The 27,348-nt window shown below is 35.2% G+C and overlaps 1 protein-coding gene across 2 annotated transcripts in view; it reads left to right on the top strand.

The window, feature by feature from the left end:
* Nucleotides 1-24,708, top strand: part of LOC129259143 (probable E3 ubiquitin-protein ligase HECTD2) — a 29,612-nt gene extending 4,904 nt beyond the window's left edge. Inside the window, exons 3-23 of one of the 2 annotated variants that reach the window (XM_064098186.1) lie at nucleotides 90-209; nucleotides 2,105-2,242; nucleotides 3,244-3,378; nucleotides 4,261-4,823; nucleotides 5,302-5,488; nucleotides 5,931-6,246; nucleotides 6,660-6,761; nucleotides 7,321-7,494; nucleotides 8,051-8,253; nucleotides 9,081-9,212; nucleotides 10,017-10,152; nucleotides 10,844-10,921; nucleotides 11,212-11,418; nucleotides 18,166-18,283; nucleotides 18,713-18,957; nucleotides 20,174-20,251; nucleotides 20,576-20,644; nucleotides 21,665-21,813; nucleotides 22,152-22,248; nucleotides 22,656-22,740; nucleotides 24,184-24,708. In XM_064098186.1, coding sequence (XP_063954256.1) covers nucleotides 90-209; nucleotides 2,105-2,242; nucleotides 3,244-3,378; nucleotides 4,261-4,823; nucleotides 5,302-5,488; nucleotides 5,931-6,246; nucleotides 6,660-6,761; nucleotides 7,321-7,494; nucleotides 8,051-8,253; nucleotides 9,081-9,212; nucleotides 10,017-10,152; nucleotides 10,844-10,921; nucleotides 11,212-11,418; nucleotides 18,166-18,283; nucleotides 18,713-18,957; nucleotides 20,174-20,251; nucleotides 20,576-20,644; nucleotides 21,665-21,813; nucleotides 22,152-22,248; nucleotides 22,656-22,740; nucleotides 24,184-24,215 — 3,364 coding nt within the window. In that variant the 3' untranslated portion in view covers nucleotides 24,216-24,708. Of the gene's footprint in view, nucleotides 1-89; nucleotides 210-2,104; nucleotides 2,243-3,243; nucleotides 3,379-4,260; nucleotides 4,824-5,301; nucleotides 5,489-5,930; nucleotides 6,247-6,659; nucleotides 6,762-7,320; nucleotides 7,495-8,050; nucleotides 8,254-9,080; nucleotides 9,213-10,016; nucleotides 10,153-10,843; nucleotides 10,922-11,211; nucleotides 11,419-18,165; nucleotides 18,284-18,712; nucleotides 18,958-20,173; nucleotides 20,252-20,575; nucleotides 20,645-21,664; nucleotides 21,814-22,151; nucleotides 22,249-22,655; nucleotides 23,938-24,183 lie in introns of those variants that run through there. The other variant, XM_054897430.2, reaches the window with a different exon arrangement.
* Nucleotides 24,709-27,348: the final 2,640 nt, after the last annotated feature.

Raw genomic sequence — 27,348 nt, forward strand, 5'->3', positions numbered from 1 at the left:
ACCATTGTTTTAATTACAGCTGAGTACATGAAGAATAAAAGAATTAGATTTCATCATGGATTTGTATTTTTACTTTTTGTGTTTTGCAGGCAGCTTTCAACCAGTCAGCCAAAATTAGAGGGGAGTGAAAGGAGAGGATCTTTTGATAGTATCCTTATAGATGGACGTGCTAGATCAAATAGTTTAGCCAAACTCACAGACTTAAAGAGGTATGTTTGTATTGTGTATTGACTTTCTACTGTAATTTTTAATCCAAATGTTAACAGATCTGTGGGATCTGCCTCGATCCATGTGTAGGGTAAGCTTTGAAGCTTAAATCTATGCTCAAAAAATGTTATAGGGATTACATATTTTATTGCTACCCATTCTATATGCACAGCCTTGAAAGCAAATTTAGATATTATATGGGATACGAGTGCCACCTATAGTCACATTTGAAAATTTGAAGAAAAAAAAAGGTGAGAGATGATTTCCTCTCAAAATGAATTCCAGAATATAATTGCCCAAACATGGAGAAGCATGTGTGTGCAGTGCTTTGTAACCAAAAGGAAAAGACGCTATATCAATGTCTATTAGACTGGATTAGATTGAATTGTACAATCAAGCCAGTTTTGTGACCACTTGAATAGGACCACCTCTCTATAAAGACCACAATGCTTGCTTTCTCTTGTTCGGTTTACAGAGCTGCCAACCAGTACGTTTTTGGCGTATTTAGTACGTTTTTGCAATGAAAATATGACAGTACATTTTTTCATTTAAAAATTCGATTTTGTAAAAAAAAAAAATGAAAAAAAAATCATCTTTATATGTTTCTATTTCATAAAACTTACGCAAATATGGTTATTGGATCAATGTAATTTCAGGTAACTTTTTTTTTTTCAATAATTTTGTTAAAACCAGGGTGAGATATATAGGGGAAGGCGGGGTAAGTTGAGCATAGGGGCAAGTTGAGCCACCGCCCCCAGGCCAATAATGAATGAGTCAGACATTATGGTGGTGTCATGTATTGATGACCCATTACATAACCATTAACCCCACCACATTGTTTTCAACTTTGAAAAAAAAAGTATATTTTTAGAGGGAAAAATACAAATTACAGCCAAAAAAGTAAAAAAGGGTGTGAAATAGATAAGTGTTTTTTACACACACACTTCTTTACATATAATAAAGCATAAGAACAACATTGTCAGTCCAGGTATGGATCTTCATTCTTGTCACAGTCTTTTACATGATGGATACATAAGAAATGTGTGGATGCGAAATTATCGCATTAAGTTCGGACTGGGGTAAGTTGAGCCAGCAAACATGGGGCAAGTTGAGCCATGGTAATTCTTATGGTAATGTAAACAAAAACACAATCAAACCTTAAAAAGCCATCGATATGCAGGCAGAAAAGAGCAAATTCACATAACAGTTCTTTTACTTTTAGAGAATGTTGGTATTTTTAGAGAATTTAGCAAGTGAAAAGACTTAAAATAAAAAATTGACATGCTGGTTCTTCCCGCATACATTTTGTACATAGTTTTTGTGGCTCAACTTACCCTCGAAGGTGGCACAACTTACCCCATAGATGGGGCAAGTTGTGCCACTTGACATCGTTTTTTTCAAAGGTCACAACGACTTTCAGTGTGGGGGTAGAAAGTTGTATATAGGTGAAAAAGATTTCCCAAGAATCATATTTAAAGGCAAGGTACTTATTTCTACAATATTATTAGTCATATCAATTCTATCATGCAAAATGCAAAAAGTGTCACAACTTACCCCGCCTTCCCCTACACATGTTTCAATGTTTTTTTTTTTCATTTGCAAGAGCAGTGCGCATTTTTGCTTGCATGCAGCTTGAGCGCCACGATGAGCGCACGCCACGCATTTTATTATAAAATACAGTTTTTTTGGGAAAAATACATTTTTTTTTATCACAGAATACAATTTTTCATTCCCAGAGGTTGGTAGGTCTGAGTTTACCCCATTGGAACATGTATAATAGGAACCTGTCCATGAATACCACCTGCTCATAAAGACCATATTTCTTGTCTCCCTTTGGTGGTCCTTATAATACAGGTTTCACTTTATTTATCTTTTGATTGTGTTTTCATTGTTGTAGGAATCTTAGTGCCAGTAACCTTGCTGCATTATCTGACAGCAACCTTTCTGTACAGGAAGCTGAACTGCCAAGGAGCTACGATGCGCCTAATACAACAGGATCTAAAGCAAAGCATTACTTAGAACAACTTATCAAGAGGTAGGATGTCTAACACACCGTGCCTGGGCTGATAAAACCTCGCATCTCAAAATTAAAAAAAATGGAGAAAAAAAATGTAGCAATGGTGGCAGTCTCATTTTCTCTTAAAGCAGTCTCCTAATACCTGTGAAGAACTCTTTCAAGGCAACAGAAAGTTGTTACGTGTGTTATAACTCTAAGATCTAGATTCTGAGCTGTCATCAAACTATTAAGATTTTGAGAAACAAGGTTTTATCATCATAGAAGCAAGCCTTGTTTCTCCGCATTAATTACATGCAGTCAGCCTTTCATTTGGAAGTCATACTCACATAGATAAAAACATTTGCAGTATAAATGAAACCTTTGCATAATTTATGGTAAACCATGCATGTTGTGTACTGGTGTTAGCATTTTTACCTATGTGCATCAAATTTGATCATCGAAACCTCTCACAGGCACAGGTGACGTCAAACAAATAATTATTTTATGAATTATAGTTTATATATTAATGATATGACATTTGATAATATTTTTACTCCGGTCTTCTCTACTAGTTATTCGGATATATTACTTTTTATTGCCAAAATCATTTCAGAGAAGAAAACATTGACAAGAGAGTAAATCATGTTTTCTGACAAGTGGAAGTGCATGGCCTGGATCGAGTTGAATAATTTTCAGATTGAAATTTTAGCATATTTGTGTTTTGAGCATAATACCAAAAGTTATGCTTTTGATTGATGAGTTATGAAGAAAATCATTGAGACCTAGCATGATGGTTCAATGATTAGAGCAGCAGCCTCCTGAACCGGAGGTCATGGGTTCCATTCCGTTCCATTCTCAGTCGAGTCATGCCAAAGGATTATAAAAATGGTGTCTTCTGCCTTCTTGTAAGTGCTCGGGGTGCCAGGATAAAGAAGGGTAAAAATAATGCAGGGGCCTGCTGACAGAACAACCTTACAGCTGAAGTGGCTGCCCTGGGTGAACAAGAGTTATTATTATGTACTTTTATTATTTGATATTAGATATTACTACCAGCTTACTGATGGATGTGGGAGATCAGAATGTAGGAACAAGTTCTGCCATTCTTCTAAAGATGCAATCTGGATGACTGCTGACGTAGCTGCCATCATCAGCATTCAACTTGCCTCTAGTCAAAGGTAAGCTACTGTTTGATTTTATACACATCTTTCTCTCGTTCACCACATTTCAGTCTGGCAGTCGTCCTTTTTCTGTCTTCCTTCATGAGAAAATGGAGAAAGAACAGAACTGTTTGTTTTGATTCAGGTTTTTTTCTGAAATGCTGATAGATAAATTTGACATTTTTTGTCATGTGTCTGACCCAAATTATGACAAATCTCGACTTTTTATCTAAATCTAAACTTTGTAGAGGTTTATAACTAATCATGATGATTTTGAAAGTTTAATTTCATTTTGAAATTTACAGGAATTTCAAAATGAAATTAAACTTTCAAAATGAAATTAAACTTTCAAAGTCATGCATCTGTATGAAGTCACACACGTGACCTACTTCTTTTGGCCTCTGACCTTGAACCTGCATATTGTAGACTGCAAAAATATTTCCAAGTGATAGCTGACTAAACATGTTAATGTTATATAACCTTGAATTTCTAAATCTCTAAAAAAAATTGATTTATTTAACTAATTAAAGTCAAGATTTTTCATTTCGATCACACACATGACCAAGAATGGTCCAAATTTATTTTTCTCTCCTTGCGTGCTCAATTTCCTTTCTTTTCCTTGTGTTTACTTATCACATCAGATCGTTTGTGTGATTTGTTTGATGAACTTTTCTAATACTGATTTGATATGCTGGATACTTTTAGAATGCAGTGAGTTCTCTGATGAAGTTAATATGAATGGATCCTGCTTATAATCAAAGTTATGAATGATAAAAAAGTAAGAAACTTAATGTGACTGTATTGATGCAGTGCAAATGTGGTAAGCTTTAATATATATAACATGTTATGAAATGATGGATACTGATGCAGATGCACAAACATTTCTTTCTTTCTCAACAGATTATACTTCTGTAGTTCAGAGAAGTTTGTCGGCCGCGCCTTGCCAGAAGATGTCTTCCAGACCAAAAACGGTAAAGTCAAGTCTTTCCTTCAGACCCTCTATTCCTCGTCACCTTTTGCCACTCTCTTCAAAGACGTACCTCAGTCAGAGTCTTTCCCAATCGCTACCGGCGATGATTCTACCGACTCTAGCAAGAAAGTACCAAGTAGAAGACATTCCAAATCAGATCTTGAGAAACTGGTCGGTGGGAAGAACATCTCTGCGTCACTAGCCAAGAATGGACTCACTGAGAAGCTTAGGCGTAAACCGCCGACGGGAAGACAATCGTCGTCTACCACCAATCTACCTCCGAGCGGAAGACTGCCGGGAGCAAGATCAGGGTCGAATCCTTCCTTGCTGGCCCAGAGGACGGGGTCACTGGGGAAGCTTGTCAGAGGTCAGAGGGAAGGAGGGGTCAGACGAGGAGGGGAGGTGCTTCGATGGGGAAGTGATCATAGCTTACAGACGGGAGATGCTACAGATATGCCATGGGTTGATGTGTCTTCCAGCAGAAATAGGAATGGTTCGTATCATCTAATTTCATGGCTTATTTGTTTTTAAGTTAAATACCAATGACAATGATTCTGTAGTATCACCAACATTTGAAATGTTGATAGTAGTGTCACATGAATGGAAGTTGTTTTGATATATTGGTATACCAGAAGTCATAATTGTGTGAGAAAAGCTGAATAGCATTTTCTAATGACTTGAAATAAATAGTGTTGTGTGAATGTTAATGCAGCATCTTCGAGAATGAAATTAATATTCATTTCTTATAACATCGCAGCAAATATGAGGTTTCCATATGTATAAGGGTAAAAATTCAATATGAAAATCTATATATAATATAATATTTATATATTATAAATAATCCTAGAAATTATCTCCTTTTCAAATGTAATTTGTTTGAAATTAAAAAGGAAACAGAAAAAAATATTATGGCACACAGGCATGTATTTATGTTTAACATAATATCAAATTTCATCATTCTTATTAATCAGGTCACATGACTGGATCAGGTGATGATGTCAGTCAAAGTCTGATGTCAAGATCTAACTCGAGTCTACGGAGGAACTCTGGAAGGTCAATGAACTTTGAGGGTGGGCTTCATTCACATAGCCTTGGCTCCAGCCAGGAGAATTTGAGCCTACGTGGTAGCTATGACAATTTAGTCAACCTTCATTATAGGTTAGTAGAATTAGGTAATAACTCACTAAACCATGTTGAGCTGTTTTTGTCTCGCCTGCATAGCAGAGCGAGACATTAGGCGCCGCTTTTCCGACGGCGGCGGCGTCAACATCAAATCTAAGGTTAAGTTTTTGAAATGACATCATAAAGTGTATGGACCTAGTTCATGAAACTTGGACATAAGGGTAATCAAGTATTAACTGAACATTCTGCCTTGGTTTCAGGTCACATGACCAAGGTCAAAGGTCATTTCGGGTCAATGAACTTGGACCATGTTGGGGGAATCAATATCGAAATCTTAACCTAAAGTTACATTTTTGAAATGTCATCGTAACTCATAAATTGTATGGACCTAGTTCATGAAACTTACACATAAGGGTAATGAAGTATCATCATCATCTAGAAGATTAATCCTGAGAGGTTTTGTCTATTTTCTACCCAGATCCAGAACTAGCCCAATGGGAAGCATGGTCAACAGCCTCCAGATGAACTCTAGTGGCTCCGCCCTGAGCCTTACCTCTGGGCGTGGCCCCTCTTCCCTCTCCTCCAATCAACTGTCCTCTCTTAGTCCTGTAGCTAGTCCTAATAATAGTCCTATCTTCAGTCCGGCTCCAAGTCCCATGAGGCTCCTCTCTGACCAGGAAGCACTTGAAGAGACCGATGACCTCCGGGAGTTTGAGAGGTCTCTTTCCCTGGAGATAGCCCTGGATACTGGCCAGGAATTTGCTCTTACTCACCTTACTCTGAATATGCTGCAGGTACTTGGGTATTCTTTTTCTCTCTTCCTCTTTATTTAATGCATTAGTTTTTGTGAGTAGATAAAATATGAGCGGTATTTCAGGACAATTAGGAAAAGATTTAAAGATTTTTTTATGAATTAGATGTGATCGATGACAAGACTTGATTGATGACAGGTTTATCTTAAAAATGTCCATAGATCATTTGTGACAATGTTATCTTACTCTAGACATCTTCTAAAAAAAAAGCATGATTATGACTAGTTTCCTTTTTAGTTCAAATCTCCTTTCTCTAAGAACTCTCTTAGCTTTTCTCATGGTTTTCCTATCACCTTGTTGGTCGTCATATTATAGCATAGGTTATTTATAAGGCAGTAGAAATGGCTCCTGTGTAATTGATGTATATACATGTATCATTGTGTCTATTTCTTCAGAGTATTATTGATCAATACAAGGAGTGTGGAGACGATGCCTTCCTACTCAATACAATACGTACAGTCTTCATGTCAGATGTCGCTCTCAATTCAAGCTTCAGGGTAAAAGAAATATTTTCATACACATCAGGACAATTCTATATAGTAGTCAACCTTTTTATATGTCCACTTCCCATGGATCAATTCATAATTTTAGAGCATTATAACTTTTCATAACTTTATATAAATTGAAGTAAACCCTTTGAGGAAAGCCACACATATACATTACTCATTTAGAGAGTTTTGTGATTTTTCTGGTTTTGTTAGATATTCTCCTGATGTTCATTCCAAAATTAACCCCTTGACTGCTATGAAATTAATGATCAGTTTGAAGCCATTTTAATGGCAAATGATGAACAATAGTATCGTGGAAGTAATCTGTTACTTTAGGCTTAGAGTGAGATATTTAGATTAAGATTTAGGTATTTATATTGAAAGAGTTAGGCAAATGTTCGATGTACGTTAAAAAATTGAATTTTTGTGCAAAATATCATTTATTTAATAATTATACAATTGTATGTATCATAGAATACATGCGGCAAGAAACTCCCTCCAATTTTTTCTTGCTTCCTTTACAATTTGGGAGCTCTTTGTGATCATTTGTGTTTTCTTTAAATATCAGGTAGAAGAGAATAATCCCTACAGCCAGCTGGACCTAGCAGCAGTAAGAACAGCATACAATCTCCTATGGGACCAACATCCGAGAGATAGATTCATGACATGCCTTGCAAATGCCATTGAGATACTACTCAAGAAGCTAGACCAATCCTTGGTACAGCCACATGGTATTAACCAGGTAAGATAAGCAATGGAACGGCCTACCAATGTTTTGGGTCAAGCAGATATGCATTTCTATGAATATATTCACTAGCTGTCTCGCCATTGCTATTACATTCTTCCTCAAGAAACTAGCCCAATCCTGAGTAGAGCTACAGGTCAAGTAATTAGGAACATTCATTATGTGTAGTGTCTACTCTCCTAAAAAGTTATCATGAAAGTTATATGATTAAAGGTTTAATTTCTTGTAAAAAATAGAATATCAGAAAGGGAATTTTCAAGTATTTATCAGTAGTTTGAAGAAGAGAAGTCATCTAATTCCATACCTGGACAGCAGAGAACATGTCATGATTTCCCCATTTTTATTTGCTATTTGAGTGAGGGACAGCGCTCTGGAAAAAGGCTTATTTTAATCCAATCATAGTTAATATTATTAATACCATGTTTTATTTGGGAAGGAACCCTATAATTTCATCAATGCTGGAGCAAATGTGTTCAAATATGAATTCTCTTTGATGACTTTATTACATGGTATTCCCATTCACAATGATTCATCTTTTTCTTCATAATTTTAGCTTTTGATCATTCTGGAGTGCCCGATTATGGAGCTCAACTTTGAGTTGGTCCAGGTCCTGTGTAGGATCCTAGCCAAGCGCCTGGTCCCTGGTGCTAGGACTAATCTGATCCAGTCCCTGCTTCATTTGGAGAAAGACCGCTTCCAGAGACTCCTGAAGATCCTGAAAGCTCATATGGTGTCCATCATGAGGCCCAGGGAAGGGTAATAATTCATCCTTTTTATCTGGAAAGTCATATGTAATAAATAATGATAACAATATTCCGCTTTTATATAGAGCTTAATACATCAGGATGACGTGTCTAAGCGCTTTGTAGATATATTTTTACCCTGGTCATCGGATTCAATCAGTCATTCCTGCACACAATGTATACACATCCTCTACTCCCTGGGGAGTATTCCAGTCGGTCGCCGTTGGGGCGCACACGGTACTGGACAAGCTACAATTACTTTCATACCCTACCAGGTACCCATTAAGCACCTGGGTTGAGAGTGGCAAAAGTGTGGATTAATGCCTTGTTAAAGGACGCTAGACCATGGTGGGATTTGAACACACTACCCTCTGTTTACAATGCGTGAGTCAGAACCACTACACCACGGCTCTTCCACTCTCATGGTACTCATGGTGGCTGTTTCACCGGTAGTAAATTTATCTCCTTCCCGTGATATCCAAATGACCGCTTGAAGAATTAACTTCAAACTTGGCTCATGTATGCATTTGGGAATGATGATAATCTAATTAGTGTACAAGGTCAAATGTCAAAGTGGTCATTATTTGAAGAAAAAAATAGGTATTTAGTATATATCTTTTCAGACAAAAGCAGAGGCATAGATTTCTAGTGCCCCATCATTTTTTTTTCTTAAGTTTACTCCTTAAAGATGTAAATTCACAATGTCCCAAGTAAGTGGTTGAAATTGTGAGAAAAAAAATTATATTTAGTTGTCTTAAAAAGCCATTTTGTGTAATTACATTATTTTGCCAATTCACACTCTGATATGCTTTCCTTCTATAAATTGTTGTAATATCACAGTGCATCGGAAGGAATGATTCATGTTGCCATGACAATGCAGATTCTATACGAAGCGAATCAAATCTCATTGGAACATGGTTCAAGTATTGGTCTTGCACAGTTAGAAGATTTCTACTGTCATCAGCTCTCAAGGTAAATTCAAAGTTTCTCATTCAGGGTTTATCCTGGGTGGTTCATTTTATGAATCTGAAATATTTTTTTTTTTAGATGAATAACTGTAAGTCTTCTGCAAATTTATTTCCCTGATTTTGTATTATTTTGTTTTGCTTTTGTTTTATATATCATTGTGTTTTGTTGGGTTTTTTTCAGAGAGGGTTTATTGAGACTCTGTTTATTTTGTTTTCCACGGTATGATGATTAAAATGCTGGAATTCATGTGTGATATACTGCAAAAACTTGTACAATATAGATCTATTGTCTTAATTGAAAGTATCATATACAGTGGTGCTAAAAAGTTGGTGAACCCCACCAGAAAATGAACATATTTCAAGTGTCCAAGTTCTGCCATGTTTTAGATATTCAATTGTGAGATCCGGTGATAAAACATTACATTCAATAAACTTTGTTTCTCTGGGCTCGCCCGTTATTGTAGTGTTGCTGTCATTCAACACTCAGCATGAAGGAGTCCAATTTGTGGTGGGGTTCACTAACTTTAGAGTGCAACTGTAGTGACCTATCTGCTATAAATTGAATTGTGTGCCAGCGGTATATTAAGTGCAAACTCTGAAATCAAAACTGTAAAAAAAATGGGGTTTTGTGTGTGTGTGTTTTTGTGTTCAAGAAGTTATGGGAGACCACTTTTGCATGTTGCAATAAAACGTACGATTAGATTAGATTTTTTTAAAACTCACAGAGGTCACCATCCTTTTGCTCTTCACAGGGGTTTGATTTCCCTTATTACATAATTTTGTTTAAATTTTGACCTTTATCATGTAGGGATCTTGACTATCAGACAGAATACCATCGATGGCAGCATAATGCAGGGCTCCCTCTACAGTCCTGTAAAGATGAATGCTCCTCCAATCCACCGATATCATCTCTACTTGATTTCCCATTCTTATTGGATCCAGCTGTAAGTTCATTATTTTTTTCCTGTCTCTCTCTTTCTTATTCTCAACAACTCTTCTTTTTTGCTCATCATGTCTTGTTTTCTCTCTCTCTTGCTCTCCTTCATGATTCCCACCTGTCTTGTGCTTTCTCTGTTTTGCTCTTCACTTCTTTTATTCCGTCTCTCTTCTCACTATCTTCTTTTCTCTCTTTCCTTTCCTCTCCCTTTCTGTCCATCTGTATCCCTCTCATTCTTCCTTCTTTCCATGTTTTTCTATCACACCCTTTCCATGTCTTTATCTATGTTTTCCTTCTCTATTTTTCATCTCTGTCTATTTCTCTTTCTCTCTTTCCTTTCCTCTTCCTTTCTGTCCATATGTATCCCTCTCATTCTTCCTTCTTTCCATGTTTTTCTATCACACCCTTTCCATGTCTTTATCTATGTTTTCCTTCTCTATTTTCATCTCTGTCTATTTCTCTTTCTCTCTTTCCTTTCCTCTCCCTTTCTGTCCATCTGTATCCCTCTCATTCTTCCTTCTTTCCATGTTTGTCTATCACACCCTTTCCATGTCTTTATCTATGTTTTCCTTCTCTATTTTTCATCTCTGTCTATTTCTCTTTCTCTCTTTCCCTACTGCTGATTATCTCTCTGCATTCTACACAAAATAAAAACTTGTTTATAATATTCACCTTCATTTTCTTTATTTATCTTACAGTCTAAAGTCCATGTGTTACACCTTGATGCTGTGGTTCAGATGAGAAGAGAGTATCAGGTGGCCATTCTACATCAGGCGGTGAGTATCAAAAATAAATGAGTAAAAAGTATTAATGAAACAGCTGAAATTCATTTTTTTTTTAAAGTCCACCAGATACCAGGGACAAATTATACAAGGAAGGTCTTGCATGGAGGGAGTTGGAATTACAGTGCTCAGTGCACTCAAGGTATGACATTAATTCTACCAGGTTCCCATTCACCGCACCTTGGTAGAGTGCAGCACAATGTGGATAAATTTCTACTGATGGAAGACCTGGCGATGGCTGGGATTGAAAGTTAATCATATATCATTTTGTTCTCTCTTTCCAGCGAGTAAACCAAGCTCAGAAATATTTGAAGGATGGAAGACGTTTCACCCCGAACCTCAAGGATTCCATCAAGGCTGCCATGTGTCCATTCCTAGTCCTGGAAATCAGAAGGGATTACCTGATCAGTGATACCCTAGCTCAGATAAGACTCAAGAAGAATGATCTCAAGAAACCACTCAAGATCAAGTATATCGGAGGAGGGGAACAGGTGAGTCTGTACTATGTGTCCTTCCTTAGTCATAGAAGTAAGAAGGGATTACCTGTTCAGTGATACCCTAGCTCAGATAAGACTCAAGAAACCACTCAAGATTAAGTATATCGGAGGAGGGGAACAGGTGAGTCTGTACTATGTGTTCTTCCTTAGTCATAGAAGTAAGAAGAGATTACTTGATCAGTGATACCCTAGCTCAGATAAGACTCAAGAAGAATGATCTCAAGAAACCACTCAAGATCAAGTATATTGGAGGAGGGGAACAGGTGAGTCTGTACTATGTGTCCTTCCTTAGTCATAGAAGTAAGAAGGGATTACTTGATCAGTGATACCCTAGCTCAGATAAGACTCAAGAAGAATGATCTCAAGAAACCACTCAAGATCAAGTATATTGGAGGAGGGGAACAGGTGAGTTTGTACTATGTGTCCTTCCTTAGTCATAGAAGTAAGAAGAGATTACTTGATCAGTGATACCCTAGCTCATATAAGACTTAAGAAGAATGATCTCAAGAAACCACTCAAGATAAAATATATCGGAGGAGGAGAACAGGTAAGGCCCTCATCTGTTTGATGTTCAGGAAATGGTTATCAGCAGTTGTGCATTTGATGCAGATTTCCAGTACACACAATTGTGAATGAATTTAAGTCTTTCTTTCAGATGGAGGTGACAGTGTAATCTAATCTAAAATTCTTGTTCATTGCATTGGTCCTCTAGTTTCAACTTTACTTACAAAGTAGCATCCCCCCATTAAAGGTGAAGTTTAATACTGTTTTAGTAATGTGTCAAAGTCAATCAATATCTTTCATGAGGTTCTCCTTTAATAGTAGAGCGGATTAGCCGAACAATTGTGCAAATTATGACTAAAGCATGAAACTTTCACAAGTATTAGTATATGCCGTAAGATTTATTTTAAAGATGGGAGGTAAATTTATAAATGCCATTTTCGGCCGTTGCCATGGCAACGGATTAATTTCTCCAAAATAACATGCATTCCCATGTAAATGGTAAATAAACATGATATAGATGACCAAAATGATAATTTTCAGGCTCCCAATTGAATACATATGAAATTTAGAAATATTCAAGATCATCAAGAAAGTTCCAATTGGTCCGTTGCCATGGCAACGGCTTGTTTATCCCCAGAAAAGTAAAAATTTTGATTAAAAAAACATTGTAGAATATGATTTATCTTTAATTTCCCCTAAATTTACAGTGCTTATCGAAGATATTTTGGTTGCTAAATGTGTAAATTACATCTCAAGCCATTGCCATGGCAACCAAATAACATCTAATTTACAAAAATAACATGTTTGACAAGACAATGGACAGGTGGAAAATACAAGTGGAATTAACTTAATCTGTATGCTTAAGATTTGACCCCCTCATTTGAACAAAAAATACAGAAAGTGTTCTGCAGGAGTTCTTTATAAAGAAAAAAATTAATGTTGCCTTGGTAAAGCTTGAATTAAATTTAAAAATAAACAATTTTGCAAAGGACCCGTTGCCATGGCAACATCATATTTCCCTCTTAGAAAAGTAAAAATATTGATAAAAATATAAAATACATGTACAGTAAGATCATCATTCCATTTTCCCTAATTTCAAGGTACTAGATATGTCGAGATATGTTTGTGACTAGTTACAAGGACAATCGGTGGTTTGGTATGTTAAAAAACGCAAGATGGCTTACAAAATGGGGTCTAAAATTGACTGTTGTTACTTAAAAATTGGCAGAGCTCATTCTATATCCGCCTGTGAGATGTGATTCTGGTGTCTAAACCATATTTTCAAGAGTCAAATAATAAATTAGGGCATAGTTTGTTCAATATCTGTCTGGGGAATATGATTTTGATGTCTAAACCATAATCATAAAACCATGGTTTAGTGCATTAGAACAAGTTACGAGGACAGTCATTGGACTGGTATGTTAAAAAATCCAAGATGGCCTCCAAAATGGGGTCTAAATTGACTGTTGGTACTTCAATATGGACATAATATAGTTCATTAATAATATACTATGGGGATATGATTTTTGTGTCTACACTAGTATTTAAAGGGTCAAGTAATACTATACATTTGGTCAAGTTGAAAAGGACAGTCAGGTGTCATTATTGTGTCAAAAAATTCAAAGATGGCTTGAAAAATGGGGGTTATAATGTTACTAAAAAATTGACATAGTACATCAAAAATACACCTGGTGATATTATTTTGGTGTCTACATTAGGGTTTCAAGGATCAAATTATACTTTGGGACTGGTTACAATTGTCAATTTTGCCTGAAAATCCAAGATGGCCTCCATAAATGGGTTCTAAAATGACAACTGTTACTTTGAAGTGGATGTAATATCCACTTGTGAGAAATAATTTTGGTGCCTACATTAAAAATGCAAGCAGGTAAGAGTTGGCAACAGCACCCATTGATGTAATTTTAGAATCTACCTTGGATTTTGGACAAAATCGATAACTAACCATCCTTGTTACTTGTCCTAATGTAATATTGGACCCTTCATACCACAGTGTAGACACCAAAAATGTTTCTCACATGTTGATGTTGTATGAACTCAGATAATTTCTGAGTGATATAAGTCATTTAAGATGCCATTTTGAAAATCCTCTTGGATTTTTAGGAAAAAATTGACAACTGGATATCATTGTAACCAGTCTAAACATATTTTTAAAACCTTGAAACCAAAGTGTGAACACCAAAATAATTTTTTCTTGGTGGATTTTAAATGAACTATGTAAATTTTTAAGTAACAGACTCCGATTAGACTCCAATTGTCGGAAGCCATCTTGGATGTTTAGACACACTGGATTACGGACTGTCCTTGTAACTTGTTCAAATGTACATGATGTATTTACTGACATATATTACACGAAATATGTCCATTTGTTAGTAACAGGAGCTATTCCATTTTTGGAAGCCACCTTGGATTTTTGGACAAACTTGACCACTGACTGTCCTTGTTACTTGTCCTAATGTATTATTTGACCCATTTAACCATGACATAAACATATTCCAGGATATCAAACAAACTACTTTTTTAATGCAGCAACAGCAATGTTAGACTCCATTTTTGGAAGCCATCTTGGATTTTTTTTATATAATGGACAACTGACTGTCCATTCAACTTGTGATAGTGTATTATTTGACCATTGAAACCATGGTCAAGACACCAAAATCATATATCTCAGATTGATAGGAAATGACCTATATGTCCATTTATATATCAACAGCCATTTCAAACTCCATTTTTGGAAGCCGTCTTAGGGTTTTGGACACGTCAGACCACTGGCTGTCCTTGTAACTAGTCCCAATGTACTACTTCACCCTTCAAACATAGAAACCAAATTAAGCCACTGAAATTAGATGTTATTTGGTTGTCATGGCAATGGCTGAAGTTATTTGTACATCAACAGCAAACATATCTATGCTTTGCATCCTAAAATTAGGGGAAATTTATGACAAAATGCAGATTTTAAACTGTTTTTCGATCAAATTTGGTGCTTTTCTTGGGAAAAAAGAGTCGTTTCCATGGCAACGGCCCATTTGCAACATTGATATTTATCATTAACTTCAAGCATTACCAAGGCAACCTCAAATTTCATCATTCTAATGAACTAGTGCGAAACATTGTAATCTTTGTTCAAAATTAAATGACTGGGTCAAACCTTGAGTTAATTGTTATAAATTGCATTTTCCACCTGTCCATTATCATGTCAACCATGTTATATATTTTTTCAAATTAGATGTTACTTGGTTGCCATGACAATGGATTTATATGTTATTTGCATGTTAACAGCAAACATATCTATTCTTACCCTAAAGTTAAGGGAAATGAAAGAAAAATCAGATTATACAGTCCTTTTTAAAAATCAAAACTGCTACTGTTCTTGGGTAAATGATCCGTTGCTATGGCAACAGGCCATTTGGAACATTGATATTTATCGTTGAATTCAAGTATTACCAAGGCAACATCAATGTTAATTATTCTAATTAGTTCATGCAGAACACTGACTGTATTATTTTCCCCTAAATTAGTTGAGTAGGTCAGACCTTACGAATGCACATTAAGTTGATATTCATTGTATCTTTCACCTGTTTTTAACCTTATCATCCACTTTAAAAAAAAAATAGATGTTATTTGGTTGCCATGGCAATGGCTTAAGATGTTATATTTATAAATTTAGTCACAAACATATCTCGATTAGTACCTTGAAATTAGGGGAAATGGAATGATGATCATACCGTACATGTATCCTACATTTTTATCAATATTTTTACCTTTCTAGAGGGAAATAAGCTGTTGCCATGGCAACGGGCCCTTTGTAAAATTGTTCCTTTTTAAATTCAATTCAAGCATTTCCAAAGCAACATAATATTTTATCTTTATAAAGAACTCCTGCAGAACACTTTCTGTATTTTTTGTTCAAATGAGGGGGTCAAAACTTAAGCATACAGATTAAGTCAATTCCAATTGTATTTTCCACCTATCCATTGTCTTGACAACCATGTTTTTTTTGTAAATTAGATGTTATTTGGTTGCCATGGCAATGGCTTGAGATGTAATTTACACATTTAGCAACCAAAATATCTTTGTTAAGCACTGTAAAATTAGGGGAAATTAAAGATATATCATATTCTACAACTTTTTTTAATCAAAATGTTTATTTTTCTGGGGAAAAACAAGCCGTTGCCATGGCAACGGACCAATTGGAACTATCTTGATGATCTTGAATATTTCTAAATTTCATATGTATTCAATTGGGAGCCTGAAAATTATCATTTTGGTCATCTATATCATGTTTATTTACCATTTATATGGGAATGTATGTTGTTTTGGAGAAATTAATCCGTTGCCATGGCAACGGCCGAAAATGGCATTTATAAATTTACCTCCCATCTTTAAAATAAATCTTATGGCATATACTAATACTTGTAAAAGTTTTATGCTTTAGTCAAAATTTGCACAATTTTTGGAGCTAATCCGCTCTACTATAAGATAAAATGCATCTTGTAACGATTTACAAATTCAAGTACAGGGCCGTTATACAATTTGATACTTCAGACAAGATTTTAAGTATTTTGCTTAAGTGAAATGCTTATCCATCTTTGGTATTCAATTACATTGTTTTGCTAACTTTTTTTGCTTAAATCTAAGTCAGTCGCCTACCAGACTCAAGTCTGGCTTGCGCACAGTTTACAAACGTGTAATGCGCAGTCATACATTTTGCACAAGGATACATACATTGCACATTATTTGGCTCAAACTTTATGACGTGACAATGCTTATTAGTAAGTACTTTTTTTTTTATTTGGCTTGATGAAATGAAACTTGGACATAAGAGCAGCAATGTATCCCTGAATACCCTGTGTGTGTTTCAGGAACATGGCCAAGGTCAAGGGTCATTTAAAGTTCAATGAACTCTGGGCGTGTTGGGAGTATGTGTTGAATTGGCATCATAACTTAGGAAGTTTATGGTACTTGCTCATGAAACATCGACATAAGGGTAATCAAGTATGAATGATTGTTTTGCACATGTCTTAGGTCACATGATCATGGTCAAAGGTCATTTTGGGTCAATGGACATAATATTTTATTATCATATTAGTGTTTTCTTCTGTGAATAATTATTAATTAGCTGTTTTTCAAAGGAAGCACTGCTGCTATAACGAATTGCGTAATGCAGGCGAGACTGCCAGAGGCGTTCCACTTGTTACTTTTAGGGAACCCTACCTACAAGTTCATTCTTTTCCAAGGCTCCCTGAACATTTTACTTTGTGTTATATTTTATTGCATTGTACCTTTGAATATTCTTATGTATTTTTTTAATTATTGTATCAATAAACTAATGAAATGATTGATAATACTAAAGTTGTGGCTAATAGTTTTACCCGCTGGCTGAGTAATGCCTTAGCGCGGTTATACAGGCCACAAACAGAAAGGATTTTTATAGTCCACTGTATCTGCCGACAGATGACTGAGAGATATCGGTCAGCTGTGCGATGGTACTGTACATTGCTGATTGTATGTAACGATTTACAAATTCAAGTACAGGGCCGTTATACAATTTGATACTTCAGACAAGATTTTAAGTATTTTGCTTAAGTGAAATGCTTATCCATCTTTGGTATTCAATTGCATTGTTTTGCTAACTTTTTTTTGCTTAAATCTAAGTCAGCCGCCTACCAGACTCAAGTCTGGCTTGCGCACAGTTTACAAACGTGTAATGCGCAATCATACATTTTGCACAAGGATACATACATTGCACATTATTTGGCTCAAACTTTATGACGTGACAATGCTTTTTAGTAAGTACTTTTTTTTTATTTGGCTTGATAAAGTAAAATACTTAGATGTGATCAGAATACGAGTTTAAGTATTTCACTTAGCCAAGTAAAATACTAAGTAAAATACTTACAAAATCAATACTTTCAATTGAATACCAGCCCAGGAGAGCATTTCTTGAAAGGACTTATCAGATGCGTTTTATCCAACAAAATTTAGTGTATCCAGCAATTACCAAATGTCAGACACCTGTTCTTCTCAGCCAGTTAAAATTGAGGAAAGTTGTCAGATGATAAATGTTGATGAAATGCTCCACTTGTAAAAGTATATATTCCTCTCCTCTTCAAGCTTTATTCTTTCATTTAACTGCACACCTTCTTCAACATTGTAATTTTGACAGCCCACAATGCTGTATGATTACTTTATGTACTGTCTCTTTATATTGTTATACAGGGTCTTGACATGGGTGGACTTCAGAAGGAATTCTTTCAGCTTATCTCTGAAGCAGTCTTTAATCCAAGCTATGGCATGTTTGTTAGCTCAGAGGAGAACAGGACTATATGGATCAATGGTATGACAAAGATGTCACATCTTTTTCAATAACAAGTATAATTTGTTATTATTGAGAATCTAGTAGAATTGTTTAAATCATATTAGTAATATATGAACATATGTAATGCACTGGTATCCATAATGATAAGATGCTCACTGAATGTGTCAGTAAAGAAAAGAAAGGATATGGAAACAATGGAGACTTTGAAAATTTAAAATACAGCCTGTGTTATGATTGATTTTGAGTGCTTTGTGTTAATGGCACTTGAAGGAAAAGGAGCAGAGCTGCTGAAACACTGAACAAGCATTGTGGTTGTAGTCAATATGCAATCTAAAACTCCCTATTACCTTGACTTTCCCTTATTGTAGCACATTCATGCTTTCGATCCATGTTATTGCTTTTGTTATTGCTTAAGTGAAACATTGTCTGTCACTCTCTTTCTCTCAGGTTCTGAAGGCTCAGCTGATTCTGATGATGAGTTTGAGTTGGTAGGCACCCTTCTAGGCCTAGCCATCTACAACGGTATCATCTTGGATTGTAACTTCCCTATGGCCATCTACAAGAAGCTTCATGAGGATGCTCTGACCATCGATGACCTGATAAGGGTACAACCATCCCTGGGGCGCGGCATCAAAGAGATGCTGGAGTACGAGGGTGATGATGTGGAGGATGTCTTCTGTCAAACATTCCAGGTTAGGAGACTTGGACTATTTTAGGAGTATAAGATTAATATTTAAGATGATAATGATGTTGATGGTTGAGGTTGTGATAGTGATGATGATGATGATGATCATCATCATCATCATCATGGTGGCTGTGGTGGTGGGATGATGATGATGATGATGTTTATGATGATGGTGATTGTGATGATAATGATGGTGGTGGTGATGATGATGATGGTGGTGATGATGATGATGGTGATGATGGTGATGGTGATGATGATGATGATGATGATGATGATGATGATGATGGTGATGATGATGATGATGATGATGATGATGATAATGATGATGATGATGGTATTGATGATGATGATGATGATGATGACTTTTTACTTTAAGGGAACCCTACCTACAACTTCATTCTTTTCCAAGGCTCCCTGAACAGTTTACTTTGTGTTATATTTTATTGCATTGTACCTTTGAATATTCTTATGTATTTTTTAAATTATTGAATCAATAAACTAATGAAATGATTGATAATACTAAAGTTGTGGCTAATAGTTTTACCCGCTGGCTGAGTAATGCCTTAGCGTGGTTATACAGGCCACAAACAGAAAGGATTTTTATAGTCCACTGTATCTGCCGACAGATGACTGAGAGATATCGGTCAGCTGTGCGATGGTACTGTACATTGCTGATTGTATGTGGGAGAAGTGGTAACGTAACCTGTAACATGGATTACCATATGGGCATCGCTAAGAGTTGAGCCATATTTGGCCATTTCTATTGTTTTTAGACTTTGAATTGTAAATTAATTGTGTAAATCATTTCATAACGTTGTTTTTTCATAATATTTTATATATTTTTTTTAAGTTGAAGACTAGGGCCTTATAGCACATAGCACAAAGGTTTGCAATCGACTGTTCAATGGTAATGGTCAATTCAGATCATCATTTCATATTTCCTTGTCTTTATCTTAATCCTTCCCTCATATCGCAACTTTTCTCATTTTACAGACATACATGTACATCATATACCAATAAGCATATAAGCATGGCTCATTTTTGGTCCATTGCTGTTTGTGAATTAGAACAATACGGTATATTATCATTTAAACTCTCTTGCTCAGTAGTATTATGACATTTGTATGTCACTGATATATTCATCATGCTGTATTTATCTTTATTATTATATTTAGCTATTGTCCCTTCATACTTGATGTATCTATTTTGTTTTATTTTGACAGGTGTCTCATTCTTCAATGGGTGATGTATTAACCATTGATTTGGTTCTGAATGGCTCTAATATTCCAGTAACAAACCAGGTAACTCCATCCATACTGTTCTTCCAACTTCATTACTATTTTGAATAACCACAAGAAAAGCTGATAGAAAATATATACAGAATTAATTAAGAAAAGAATTGCGTAAAACATCTCAAGTTCATCAGTTTTAATGGAGTAAATGAGTGAATTATTTTATTAAGATCCTGCTTTGAAGGAATTATCTGCAGTAAGGTTTAAAGTACGTGAAAATTTCATGGACGTGGATATATGGTCAAAATTATAAAGTGAAAAGTATATCAAAGTTAGCAAACTTTACAAATTTTTCTGTTCTGAGATTGTTATGTTTTTTTTTTTTTTTTTCAGAATCGAGAGGAGTATGCTCGATTATATGTGCAGCATTTATTAGTAGATAGTATTTCAAGACAGTTTGAGGTGAGTAAATAAATGAAGTTACAGTTCAACAGTTTTGAAGACATTTAAAGACTATCAAAATCTGCCATCATATCCCATAAGATACTGATTTTAAAAAAGAATCATCTGATAAACACTGCCATCAACACAGAAGCACTGATAACTAAACTTGCCATTAGCTCCCTGCTTAAATTAATTTTTAGTGAAAATCATGTCGTGTTCTTTGGTTTGGAATTAGTTACCTGTGGGCTGTTTCATAAAGCTATTCATAAGTTAAGAGTGACCCTTTCTTGTGGTAAATAATATTCACCATTAAATGTTCATCGGTGATTATTTAGCACGTAAGAAAGGTTCACCAGTCATTTGTATAGTCCCTCTTAACTTACAGCTTTATGAAATACCCACCTGGGCAAGTAACACAAAGCTTAGCAATTAATCATAGGGCTAATATTTACGCTTGATCACATTGATCATTATGTATGATCAAGTGTATAAAGCAACTATAAGATCAATCTGTAAGGTTCGTGTCGCCGGCTCCTGAACATCATACATCAATGTAATATGTTATTAATTCTCGTTGCTCTAGTATAATATGTGGCTAATAGTTTTACCCGCTGGCTGAGTAATGCCTTAGTGTGGTTATACAGGCCACAGACAGAAAGGATTTTTATAGTCCACTGTATCTGCCGACAGATGACTGAGAGATATCGGTCAGCTGTGCGATGGTACCGTACAAGCTTCGGAAGTATATGATTTCTTGATAATAGAGTTATGATAATGATTATGTATGTGGAGATTATTTGTAGGATTATATTTGGTTTTATACTGAATCTGATAAGATTGATGGTGATGGGAGTTAAGACCTTGAAATTATGAATGTCGGACATGTCCTAATGTTATGCTGTTCAATACAAAAAATGATAAAATGTCTGTGATGTTTTAAAACAAGTATACTTTTCACATGACACCGATAGTTTAAAAAAAATGGTAAAAAGAGGGGCTTGTTAAGAACTTGTTTATCTTGTTATTTTCTTAAATTAGGCCTTTGCGAGAGGATTTCATAGCATCTGTGGAGGTTCAGCCCTACAGTTGTTTCAACCCTCAGAGATTGAGCTTCTTATATGTGGTAGTCCTGATCTAGACTTTCATGCTCTAGAAGCGTCTGCTACCTATGAAGATGGCTTCTCAAGGTAACAATTCAATTGCAAATTTTTGAAGAAGGATTTTGATTGGTTGATAGTGGGAATGTTGAACAATATGCACATGAAACAATGGTCTTGATTGGCCATTAGTGATTGGTTGCAAATCTTTGTGTTATAGAGCCATAGATAATCATTGTAGGATTTACCTGACATACAGAATGCATTAATTTTCCCTGATGTATTGAAATTTCCCCCTTGTATTAAATTTTTCAAAGCCTATTTATTATATGAAATGTGGTGTAATATTTGACCTCTGCAGTGCGTCCCCTGATATTTCACTTTATTTACGTATGATTATTCATTCTCTTGCTTTCATGTCAATATAGGAAACACCCAATTGTGCTGTCCTTTTGGAGGCTAGTTCATTCCATTAATAATGATCAGAAGAAGAAACTACTTAACTTCATCACTGGGAGTGATAGGGTAAGTTTTATAACATACTAATCTGTTGATTCATTCATTCGTTCGTTTATTTATTTATTTATTTTATTCTATTTTTTTTGGGCGGTGGAGTCATAAGTATTCTGAAATGTGTTTAGTTCAATACAGTTTGCATCCCCCATTTTCATATTAACACCAGTTTAGAACACCACCAGTAAGCACACAAGGAGATAAGTTTTGAAATGTGTTTGTGTAAAAATTTGATATTTATGGAAGCTCAAAATTCAATATCACTTACATCGTTTTTATTTGAATCATTATGATAATTCCAACAATTATAATGTAATTGTAAGTCCTATTTTAGCATTGACTTGTAATTAATATCTTTTGTAGGATTGATTGTGTCTGTTCCAATACTTTGTAATGTTTATTATGTCTTATGAAAACAGGTTCCTCTGAAGGGCCTGTCCAGCCTGCCAATTGTCATACAAAGGAACGGTCCTGACTCTGAGCGCCTTCCCACGGCCATGACATGCTTCAACCGTTTACTACTACCAGAGTACAAAGATGAGAAGAAACTAATAGAAAGGCTTCTTGTGGCTGTTGAGTATGGCAAGGGATTTGGACTTACATAGTGATGTATTACTGGTCCTGACTCTGAGTGCGTTCCCACAGCCATGATACTGCTGGGAAGCGAGCAGAAAGAATGTCAAGATGCAGACCATATGTTGCTGCCCATTATTAAGGACCTTTACAGATTGACTACTGAAGTCTGTAATTAATAATGAACACCTCAAATTCGGAAAAGGCCTTATTGTTTTATATTAACAGGTACTTAATTAATCTTATAAATTGTGTGTGTATTTAAACATAAAGAGAAAAGGAAAGATACTGGGTCAGGGAATTGCATAAAGATCTCACTGGCATATACACTTATACAGAGGAAATTATTTTCAAGTTACAACATCATTATTACTATTATTCAGGTCAGGTGGTATGCACATTTCTCAATTTTTTTACTTAGAATAAGATGCAACAGTCATTGATTTTTTATATATGATTAGGAAAGTTTTATATTTTGATAATGATACCAATGCTGCAAACAGTAAGGTAAAGATGATTTTGATCTTGGCCAGTATTCAAATTGATACTTAAGCCAGAATTTTAAGTATTTTACTTAGTATTTTGCCGAAGTAAAATACTTATCCATCTTTGGTATTTAGTTGCATTTTGGGGCTAAGTATTTTGCTTGAATCTAAGTCAACTGCCTATCAGACTTGGCTTGTGCAGTTTACAAACGTGATATGCTCAGTTATACATTCTGCGCACAGATGGATACATACATTGCCCGTATTTGGCTCAAACTTAATAACGTCACAATGGTTATTAGTAAGTTAAATACTTAGATGTGGTCTGAATACCAGTTTAAGCATTTTACCAAGTAAAATGCTAATTAAAGTACTTTCAAAATCAATACTTTCAGATGAATACCAGCCCTGTTTAATATGACATATGTATGAATGATACTACTCCATATTGTGCTCTTTATTTCATCCAGGGTATTAAGACACAGTCATGTCTTCACTAGTTGACCTTCAATATGTTGAATAATAACCTGTGTTGAAGCGATTTCTTAAACCATATAATGCAAAATTCAATCCAGAGCCATCCTTCCGTATTTGTCAAATAATCAGTTGAGTCAAAGCAGTTTTTCAGACCTTGTGGTTTTTCGCAAAGGTTTAAGTATGACTTAGAGTCGCACTTAAATAATGACGGGTATATGATATGCAATACGATCAATACGCAGTAGTGCGCGTCCTCTTTGCATGATCTGACCAATGCGGTAATGCCTTTTATAACACACGCAACTAGGCATTTAAGTGCGACTCTAAGTCATACTTAAATCTTTGTGAAACAGCCCCTAGTATATGAAAAATGTATGTCATTTGCATCTTCTAATTCAGATTTTGACTACAGGTTCAAACATTTTGTGTTCTCAAGAGATTTGACTTGCAGGGTCTATGGTATGACTTATTTTGAGGCTTGAATGCTAGATACAGGCTTCCAGTGGCCTGAAGTCCATATTGATGGATTGTGTCATAGCAACAGGTTGTTGTATCGGGTCGGGCAATCGCTTAACTTGACCATTCAAGAAAAGGACCCCTCAATTCCTAAAATGTCGGGTCTAGTTTACCTGATGTTTTGTGAATATTATAGCAAAATTATTGAATGGTCAGGTAAACTGGACCCAACGTTTCCAGAATTTAGGGGGTATACACGATTGCCCGACCTGACGCGATAACTTGATGTGATGGCACAGGCCATATTGATTGTGTGTGTTCAGAAAATAATTCATAAAGAAGCAACTAGATCTACTTATGTAATTTTTATATCGGTCATGTATTCAGGGGAGATGTGATAGATCAGATTTGTGTGTGATCTAGCCAATGATATGAATTGGAATAAAATGTTGTAATAGAATATAAATTTAATTAACTGTTTAAAAAAAAGAAAAATAATTGATATTCAATAGGGCGAATTGGTCATGAATCAAATATCTATACATAATTAAATCTAGAATTTTGATTTGATTAATTTTATAATCTTATTGTGCCTAATTTATATTTTTATTCTTGAAAAGGGGATTTATTCAGCTTTATGTCTTATTGTTACAATAAATTATATCAATCATGAGAAAAATTGCTTGTAAAATGATGAATGTAATTTGGTTATATAGCATCCCCCCCCCCCCCCTTTCTAGATAAAAAAAAATTAAGATATGGTCATTCAGTTTTGAGATTGTGAAGTGTTTTGAACACAAAAGATTTTGAACTGGTGCTAGAATACCGTAGTGATGCTTGTCCCGTTCATTACTTTTTCATCATTGCTGTGCTTGCTTTAGCCACACACTTGCACAAAGGTTTGAGAGTATTTATTTTCACATGTTTCACAGCTATTGTATTTTGATGTGAAGAATTGTAATGAAAGTATTTAGTGCACACTGAAATGTCATTGGGACTTCCAATACAGATATTGTGGGGGTTTTTCTTACCCCAGCTTTATTTCTGAAGCAAATATTGGAATTTGATAGTTTTTGTGAATTTTAAAGATGGGTATGTCATGAAATATTCATATAAGACTGTTTTTTGTGTCTAGGCATGACTGGTACCGCTCACGTGATAGTTTAATTGAATAATATTTCTTGCAGAAGATTTAAATGTAGTATATCATGTAGCAACACACCAGGGCTCTGTCTTATAAAGAGTTACGATTGATACGATCAATCTCATATATATGGAAATCCATCATTGTCATAATATTTTCGTTAGGAATGTTGCTCAATGTCCATTGAAAACAAAGAGAAGCATACTGATTTGTCAAGAAAACAGTGAATGTATGAATATTCGTCATTTCTATAAAATATTTTGATCAAACATGTATGTTGGATGTTGATGGCTTTCCATAGTTGCGATTGATCCGATCAATCGCAACTATGGAAAGCCATCTCTTTGTAAGATGGGACCCTGGGCTCCATTTAATAAAAAGTTGCTATGATTCTACTTCTAAAAGGTTGTAGTTATCGTGACTATCTTAACACACATGGGTGTATTTTTAAAGAGATATACTGTGTGCTAGTCTGCAAGAGCTTCTTGGAGATCATGTTTGTAATTAATGCCAGGAAAACAAGTATTCATATGAAATTCACCACCAAAATGCCAAAACGCTTTTTTGATTACCAGACAAGCACATGTTATTGAAGCTTACCGGGTATGAATAAGAACAAGAAAACACATGCACAAAAAAATGCTTGTAGAGGAAATGTTAAAGATGTGGCATTATCTTGCTTATGCAAAATTCTTAGCCCTATAACACAAAGCTTAGCAATTGATCATAGGACTGATTTCTATGATTGATTGCGTTGAGCATTGTGTATAATCAATCGTAAAATCAGCCATACTATCATCAAACTTTATGGTACAGGGCCTCAGTAGTTTTAGCTCAAGACTTAGACAGCTGGCAGCCGTTTCAAGGAGTTTTTAAACATTTTTAATTTTTTTTTTCTCCTCGTACACAGACGGCTCGCGAATGTGCAGCCGCCATTAGGGGATTAACAATACAAAAATCCGATGGGGCTCTTCGATTTTTATATTTATTTCATAAAAATATATGAAAAGTACTGGACCAAAATAAAGATTAATATTCCGCTTTGGCCTTAAATGCACCGAACCGGAAAAAAAAAAATCTTAAAAGGAAAACAAAAAGTGACTTACCAGGACTTTGGCTGTCACGCAACTCCCACTTCCCTGGTTTATCCGAACTGAATACATAGACATATGGCCATTGAGTCCCTTTACAGATCGAGTTAGAACTTCGGTCTCTGTAATTGGTGAGTGGAGCCAACGTAGTTCAGCGGAACAACCAATATAACAGAGACCGAAGCGTTTGGTCTACTCAAGACTTTGCTTTATATTGTTATCCTTCATCTCTATTTACCTTTTCAATATGCACTGTTAAACACATTATTATGGCCTACACAGACCTACAGATACTGCAATTTTTTTTCTTAATGAACAATATTACTATAAAGTAATGGTTTGATAAAAATGATTCCATGATCAAACTGAAATTTTCTGTTCCAGTGAATTGTTATGCGACATTACTGATATCAAGATTTTTATGATATTTTCAATGTACTTATTGATTGTACAAGATCAAAATGAATATGGAATTTTATTTATGGATTGAATATTTATATGATATTATATGTGGTATACATGAATGAATTCAAGTTTATGATTTGGTGTGTGATGATAAATTTTTTTTTTTTTAGAATGATAGCATAATCTAGGAATGCAATAACAATTTGAAGGAAAATGATATAATTTCAAGGCTGAAAATGGAATATATAATATATCACTCAAAATCTCTTATACCTAATTTTACAGTGTGCATATTTGGCTGTGGTGCTGATTCTAGCTGTATTTTTTTTTTCAAAACAAGAATAAAAGATGGTAAATTAAACAGATGCCATAAGCTGCATTTTCTTACATTTTTTATGGAAAAAAGTACTATTCAAACTTTTGATTATTAGTTTTGGAGCAGACAATAACTTTGTCAGTTTAAGATTTATATGTTCATCAT

Source organism: Lytechinus pictus, chromosome 4, assembly GCF_037042905.1.
Source record: "Lytechinus pictus isolate F3 Inbred chromosome 4, Lp3.0, whole genome shotgun sequence".
Taxonomy (NCBI): domain Eukaryota; kingdom Metazoa; phylum Echinodermata; class Echinoidea; order Temnopleuroida; family Toxopneustidae; genus Lytechinus; species Lytechinus pictus.